At 33.3% G+C, this 8,057-nt stretch overlaps 1 protein-coding gene across 1 annotated transcript; it reads right to left on the reverse strand.

The window, feature by feature from the left end:
* Nucleotides 1-3,078: 3,078 nt before the first annotated feature.
* On the reverse strand, nucleotides 3,079-6,315 carry LOC111914521 (probable protein phosphatase 2C 52). The gene is made up of 6 exons (XM_023910255.3): nucleotides 6,034-6,315; nucleotides 4,642-4,936; nucleotides 4,224-4,562; nucleotides 4,026-4,143; nucleotides 3,731-3,954; nucleotides 3,079-3,656 (listed from the first exon to the last, which is right to left on the reverse strand). The coding sequence occupies exons 2-6, from the start codon at nucleotides 4,882-4,884 to the stop codon at nucleotides 3,210-3,212; spliced, it is 1,371 nt and encodes a 456-aa protein (XP_023766023.1). The 5' UTR covers nucleotides 4,885-4,936; nucleotides 6,034-6,315; the 3' UTR covers nucleotides 3,079-3,209.
* Nucleotides 6,316-8,057: the final 1,742 nt, after the last annotated feature.

Consider the following 8,057-nt stretch of genomic DNA (forward strand, 5'->3'; position numbering starts at 1 on the left):
CGTGTTGAGGCTTCCAAATCGCCGTGTTCCAATGGAAAAGCATGCTTATAGAATTAAATCTCATTCCTGGGAATCGAGATGTTACAATTCTCCCCCACTTGGTTTAGATTTCGTCCTCAAAATCATTCCTCGCTATCTCTTTTACCGAACTAACGATCCTGGATGGATTCTCTGAATTCCAAAATGATTGGGGAAGTCACCTCGCTCGGATGACCACCCACCCTTACTGATGTGGAACCCAAAATAGAAGATATCACAAGCCCTAACAAGATAAAACCACAACTTTTCCTTAGGCCAACAAGTATCCAATTGTTATACATGAAATGAACTCCAAGACAGACAGAACCAATCAAAATTGCTCCCACACAAACTTAACTTCACAACCCGAACCGAACACCCTATCCGACCTAAACAAAGATATGAAAACTCGTAAACATATACCTCCGACCACCTACTATAATCCCTTGCCTTAACCAAATCTCAAAGCGAGATTCCACTTACATGCACCGCAAATCCCTATGAATCATCCTTCCAATACCACAAACACGAATATATCGATGATCTTCCAAACAAAATACCAGTGCTCCCCCACTTAGGGATCGAACTACCACCCACTGGTGTTGAAACCAACCTATAACTCAACCGGTTCAATCAGGTACAACCATCCCTGACCTTGGAAGAATAATACGTGCAGGATGATCTTCCAGATAAGGATCAAACAAATCCTAAGAGAATCCTAAATTTTAGTTGAAGACCTCTAAAATTTCCCAATTATGACCACTTAACATTAAGGATCCCTTACAGGAGCATAAACCAATACCGAATTATGATCTCAAAATATACACTCCTTTCCTGCACTTCCAACCACCAGATCGGTGCCTGTCCTGCTATAACCCAAGAACACGGACCCGTAATCCCATCACAAAGCATCCATAACGCATCCACCCATCTGCACACTATTGAACTGACTCCTGTCTTAAAACACCGCGACCAATCGACCCCTAGTTGGGCTTACCTCCCAACCTTGAAGGTCACAAGCCTACCCACTTCTTCCATGAACTCAGAAACTGAAAGGGCAAAGTCCCCTACATAGATAGCGACACACCAACCATCAATCAACCAATTTACATTCAACTGTAATCCCCAAACCGATCATAACGGTCGATCCATCCTTGAGCCTCGTGACTTAAATGCATGGTCTTAAGTAGAACCCTCGAGACCTCAAAGCCAACAAGCTCAACAATCTCTACACCAATCAATTCGAACCAATATCGTTGTTGGGGCCGAACCATTACTAGACCCAACCTCATGCCCTAGCAACCACGACCAAAATCCACAGATACAGAGCTACTGCCACAGATCATGGTATTGAACCATGCTAATCTCTCCCGACCGGTCTTTAGAATCCCCAAAACTCTCCTCAATTCAAGTATGGATCCTGTGCCTTCAGTAGTACGGGTCCAATACTACCTTCCACACCTATCCATACTTTCCTCACGGATCATCCTAGGTCCTCTAATACCTTCTCATGATAATACTCCTAATACCGCTCAACAGCGAAACAACCGCACTAAAATACTTCCTAGATGCTAAATCATACCAGCATGCTAGCATAAACATACACTCTATCCACACTTCCTAGAGGAAGACGAAACATAAAATAACTGGTCGGCTGACCCCACATAACTCATACTACCACCAACTACCACACGACCCTCCATTAGTGCCAGATAACTATCTTATGAACACTATCCTACAACAGTTGGACTCTGACAAGAGCTGCGCAGCAGAACCAAATCCCCCACCCTAAGACCATTTAACCCATGCAGTATGTGACATAGCGTATTCACTCGATAGTTACTTCACAAACGAAAGAGTCATACAACAATCAATAGGGTACTCTACAAGAGATAAGGCATCAAATATTAGACAATTCACTCGATAGTTACGTGTGTGTCTATATATATATATATATATATATATATATATATATATATATATATATATATATATATATATATATATATATATATATATATATATATATATATATATATATATATATATATATATATATATATATATATATATATATGATTGTCATGAATTTGATTTTGTGTCACTTCTTCAACAAGTTTAATTAGTTGGTGTTTCATATTTTTTTTTCAAGCCTATCCCATGATTTCTCTTGGTCAAACATCATGTTTCTGCTCTTGATCACCTTTCTAGTTGTTAGATTGCAAAACTTATATGCCTCATATGAAGGGGTGGATTTACTATGTTCTACGGGGTAGAATGAACTACCCTTAAGTTTTTTCCGTTAAGTGTAAATTTAGTGAAAATTCGTCAAAATCCGTCAAAAATCTATTGGAAATCCGTCATAAATTCGTTGGCAATCCGTCACAAAGTCTGATAATTGTGAATTTAGTGTAGATTCGTCGGTTTATTAACGATTTTGTAACGAAAACTACCTTCAAAAATGAGTCTTTTTTTCTATTAGCGCAACTCCTAAAAAATTTGTTTAACCCTTAATAATTTTTTTTTTTCTAGATCCAATGCTTATATGCTTCATATGCTTTGATATACCATATAAAAACACATTTTTTTTTTATAGTTTTCATCCAACTTACCGCTTCTTTCTTTCGGCACTCGAGAATAAGCTATACACCCGTATACTCTTAAATGTGTCTAACTTAAGTCCATGCTTCTAGAGGTGCCATGTCTTCGAAACTTCTTGTTGCACCATAACTTAACAAATAACAAATATATTGCGCATACAACTTCTCCTCAAAATCCATTTGCCATTTTCTTACCTTTTAGCATATTTCTGGCAAACTCCATAACTGTTTTATTTTTTCTTTCTCACATGCCATTTTGTTGAGACGTTCCTTGATAGAAAATTTTAAGAACTTTTCAAATTGTTGACAATTATATTCTTCCCCGTTATCCGAATGTAGAGTTTTGATGGAATCATCACTTCTTTGTTTTTTTCTACCAAATATTTGAAGGTTTTGATATATTTCTATATTGTGATTTTTCATCTAGAAGAAAACCTAAGTTTCCAACATATATAAACACTTATTGGAACATATCACACACTAACAAACTCAGAAGATCCATTTTTACATTTCTTAAGATTCTAAGAGATAGGAGACATCATACAGCAGATGCAATTCACTAACTAAAGAAAAAAAAAAAAAACAAAGCAATCATTCTCCTGGTGTCTCTTCCGAAAATCTTGGCAACTGGACCAGTGAGTTGACTCGGGTGACTCCTTCCAACCCAGACCACCCATGATCATCACAAACCACCACACCCACTTCATCATTCTTCTCTTCTGATGATCTAACTGTAAAGTTCCTCTGCAATGATGGCTCACATATCTGAGCATCATCTGATTCATTCACATTACCAGATTGATTGCAATCACTCTGTAAAGTGGCAGAAGACACTCCTTGTTCTTCATAATCCGATTCAGAATCCATCTTTCCATCCAAAAACAAACAAACAACTGCACAATCATCCATTCTTGATGTCGGGTATTTGTTTCTCCACTCACGAGCAGCTGAGTCAACCACTGTTCTTGCTGCTGTTGACCGAATTGGAGATGACGACACTATCTCAATCACTTCTTCATTGCTCAAAACATCCCAAACCTACCATAGATCGATCCATTCTAATCATCAAAACTCAAACACAAAAATCAAGAATATACAAATACGACTCATACCCCATCTGATGCAAGAACAATGAACTTATCTTTCTCTGTAATAATCCTGTGAGAAAATTCAGGAATAGAAATCACTCCATATTCCTTCAAACAAAAATCCCCAAATGCTCTCGCCATTGCTAACCCTGGTGCATCATCAAATGGCAACCAAACTCGCGACACCTCAGGTTCATCTTGCAATGCGAAAACCCGACCTTTACATCGTTTAATCCTTTCAGCTTCTCCTATAAGATAATGGCAAGATCGTAATATTAAACACAAGTTACCAAAATCGAAAAATATTGCAAAATCTTACTTGGTAAGTCGGGCTTCAAGTCAACGGTCAACTGAATTGCTACAAGCGAATTGTTACTATCGTTTGAAGCCATGATCGCGCGTGAATCTCCTATACTTCCCATGAAAAGATTTGACCCCTTGAATTCAAAAAAAGATACGATTAGAGTCGAATGTTAAAGATTCAAAATTTGACTTTGTTAAAAAAAAAAATACATACCTGTTTTACAATGGTGACAGCTGTGCTACCACTACAGAAGCAATCCAAACTAGGATGAGATCTTAATTCTTTATCCATTGATTTATACGATTTCAAAAATGCTTCTTTCCATAATGAGTCAACTTTATCTTTATCCTCTATTCCCTCATCACAATCTGATCTAGAATTCCCACTGCAACAATTAGAACCGGTTGACTTTTTTTTCTTTGACTCATGAGAATCAAGGAAAGAATATAACTTCAATGGTAAAGTATCACGAACTTTACGGGCAACAAGATGCCCTTGAGGTCCATGGCCATCAAAGACTCCACAGAAGGTCAAACCTTCTTCCATGAAATCCTGCAAAATTTAACAACACACACACACACATTAATACATTACTTAACGATATTTATTTAACAAGTTTCAGAAGACTTACTTCCCAAACAATCATGGCATCTTGGTTTACACCTTTACGCCCTTGTTGTGTATATATACAAGAACTTTGGCTCTTCCCATTTGTAAAAATCCTGTTGGGTATAGAGGTCATTTGTTGTAAGGTGTTCATGTGGTATGAAGATGTTGTTCTTGTTCGCTTTTGCACACCACACATGGTGACAACTTCTCCTTCGCTCATGCTACTACAGGTACTGTGACTACTTGTTGAGATACAACACCCCATTTTCAGTTTGACTCACAAAAGTCAACAGCTTCGTGAAAGATGATCGACCCAGCTACACAAATTTAGATCATTTTAGATTTTACGCCACTTGTTGTAGAATGAATCTTACTTGTTATAGCAAGTGGGAACTTTTTTATGCGTATGTATCTAATTATTGTTAGTGGAGATTGGTGGGGAAGACGACAGGAATATAAAGAATATGATTAAAAAATCGTGTGGAATTGTCAACTGATTAACGCATAATTAAGCAAAATGTCATAGATTGTTTGTAATCCAAACATATCCGATAAGGCTTGTGTGGAATAATTGTAGTGGTTGACTTCAGACGTGACAAAAAATAATAGATTGACTAAGAAGATTGATATTGTTAATTAATAAAAATGGCAAACGGGAAATTATAAGTTGATAATGTGGGAAGAAACGTTTCAATGATGATATGACAGAAGGGTTTTGGGAAATGATTGGTTTTTATCATGCCAATTGAAAATAACCCTGAAAAAACAAATCAAGTCCTTTCTGTGAAAATAATTGAATAATAGTCACACAGGTAATACAACAAATTAAGACTGAAAGGAGACGAATATCAAGAATCTTTGATTGATTTCAGTGAATCTTATATTCACATCAAGAAAAACACAAAGAGGTTACTTCAGTCAATTTCAAAAGATGTTGGTGTTGTGAAGTCCAGATAGCCAAAGATAAATAATTTCTCAAAGAATCTTGTAAGAATATATGCAAACAGGAAACTGAGATATCATGTTCTACCAAAGAGTACATTATTACAACCTTTTACTTTTCCCCTGCATATACGTTGTTTTACCCATCGCACAAAACCAGGTTTTTCAAGAGTTCATTGTAATGAAAATCTTTGAAAACAAGCAGAAATTCAAGCAACGAACAGATCTCCTACTATAATCCTACCAAGAACTTCGATTAAGAAGAATAACACAGAATATCATGTACGAATTATGATGACAAAAGGAGATTACGACTCGATAAAATAAAAAAGAAATCAGAGTCCCAATTTACGAACTTATACACACAAACCGAACTCAAATTGCTAAAAATAACATGTCCCCACCAAAATTGAAGACCTCTAACAGAAACCCAGCAGGAAAAAGATTGAATTACAGTGAGAAAAAGCGTTACCTTGAACTTGATCTGGGTTTTCAAGAAGAGACGACGTTATAGATAAGAAATGCAGAGTTAGGGGAAGAGAAGCCATCATTGGTAATTGGGGGTGGCATTAAGTGCAAAAACGGGATGAGTGAGGGAGGTAATACTAATACAGAGGGGAGAATGGAGATGGTGGGATTCTTTAATGGATTGACAGTGTTATAAAGTTAGGGGGGAATGGGGAAGAAATCGCCGTGGGTGTGATTGCATTGCACTATCGGTGAAATGATGTGAGGATGAGATGGGATGGGGCCGAGGGATACATACTAATTATCTCTTACTCTGGAACTTTAAACCACGCTTCTACTGTTTCACTATTTTTGTTAATTTCTTTAATATGTTATATCCAAAAGGATGTTAAATTTAAACTTATTTTTTGATATATTTTATTTTAACAAATAAGATGATAAATTTGGCTGTTTTAATTTCAAGTTACTCTGTCTCTTATTATTTAAGCAACACGGTTATATAACAGAATGATATTTTTAATTAATTAGAGTCATGTTTTAATTTATTATATAGCTTCTTATTAATTTTGAAAATCAATTTTTTCAATACAAATATTTTAATGAAAGATATATATTTATTTGTCGTTTAAAATTTTGATAAAAATATATAAATCGTTATATAGATAATTTTTTTACCTTTACTCTTACAAGTTACATCCCCTCCTAATCTTTTAAGAAATTTATTTCAAATCTACTTAATAGAAATTGAAATATCACATAATTTACGTGTATTAGATATAACATAATTATGATACATATTTTTTAAGGTATTTTATGATATCTCTCTCTTAAGAAAACATATAAGAAATATAAATTGAAATATTAATTATGAAGCATATTATCATAATTAAATATGATAATATTAATTACAATTAATATTTTTAATAATTAATGTATTTTATATTTAATTATAATAATATTACGCATAATTAATATTTATTACATTTAATTATGGTAATATTTTCTAATATGTGCCTAAGGTCAGGTGATATGTAAGAAACATTAATTGAAGTATTAATTATCACAAATATTACCATAATTAAATTTGATAAACATTAATTATACACTGTTACTATAATTAAATGTAAAATATATTAATTATAAAGAGTATTATTTATGATTAATGTTTATCACATTTAATTATGGTAATGTTCATCATAATTAATACTTCAATTAATGTTTCGTATGTGTTAAGGCACATATTATAAAAGAAAATTTAAGTATCCTACTACTTTTGTTCCTATAAATTTTTCTACTCATTTAAATGATGACATGTGTCCTATTAGTATATTAAAGTATCATTATATTTTATTAAACTAGTTTATAACCCGTGGAAACCACGGTTACAAAATTGAATAAATATTCATAGTAAAAAATTCAAAATTATTAATCAATTATTTTATATAAAATTTTAAATACATTATTAATTAAGAGATTTTTTTATTAGTTATGTAAAATTATAATTATTGATTCAAATAAATATGTGTAATTAATTTATCATATATATTAGACTCTTTTTATTTGTGAACTAGTGAAAACAATAATATAAAATTTAAAATTTAAAATAAAGAATAAATAGATTGACAAATAACATCACATTAATTAGGAGGTTTAATGAATTTAAAATGGAGAATTAATAGAATGACAAATGGCATCATATTAATTAGGAGTTCTAATATTATGACACTTGACAAAATGACTACTCTTTTATTACTATATATGAGTATTAAATATTACCCAATTAAATGATGACATGGTAATATTTTTTATAATTAATACTTAAATTAATGTTTCTTATATATGTACCACTAATACACATATTAAAAAATTCTTTATTTTAAAGTGGTTTTTATAAAGAAGGATACGAGAATAAAAATTATTTTTTTATTTGCAAAAATGTACCAAGTTGCGAGTTTGGCCATTCATAGATTTTCTTTCCTTTTCTAATAACATCCACTAGTAAACTAGTAAACTAAGGGGGTGTTTGGC

Source organism: Lactuca sativa, chromosome 3 (genome assembly GCF_002870075.4).
Source record: "Lactuca sativa cultivar Salinas chromosome 3, Lsat_Salinas_v11, whole genome shotgun sequence".
In the NCBI taxonomy this organism is placed as follows: domain Eukaryota; kingdom Viridiplantae; phylum Streptophyta; class Magnoliopsida; order Asterales; family Asteraceae; genus Lactuca; species Lactuca sativa.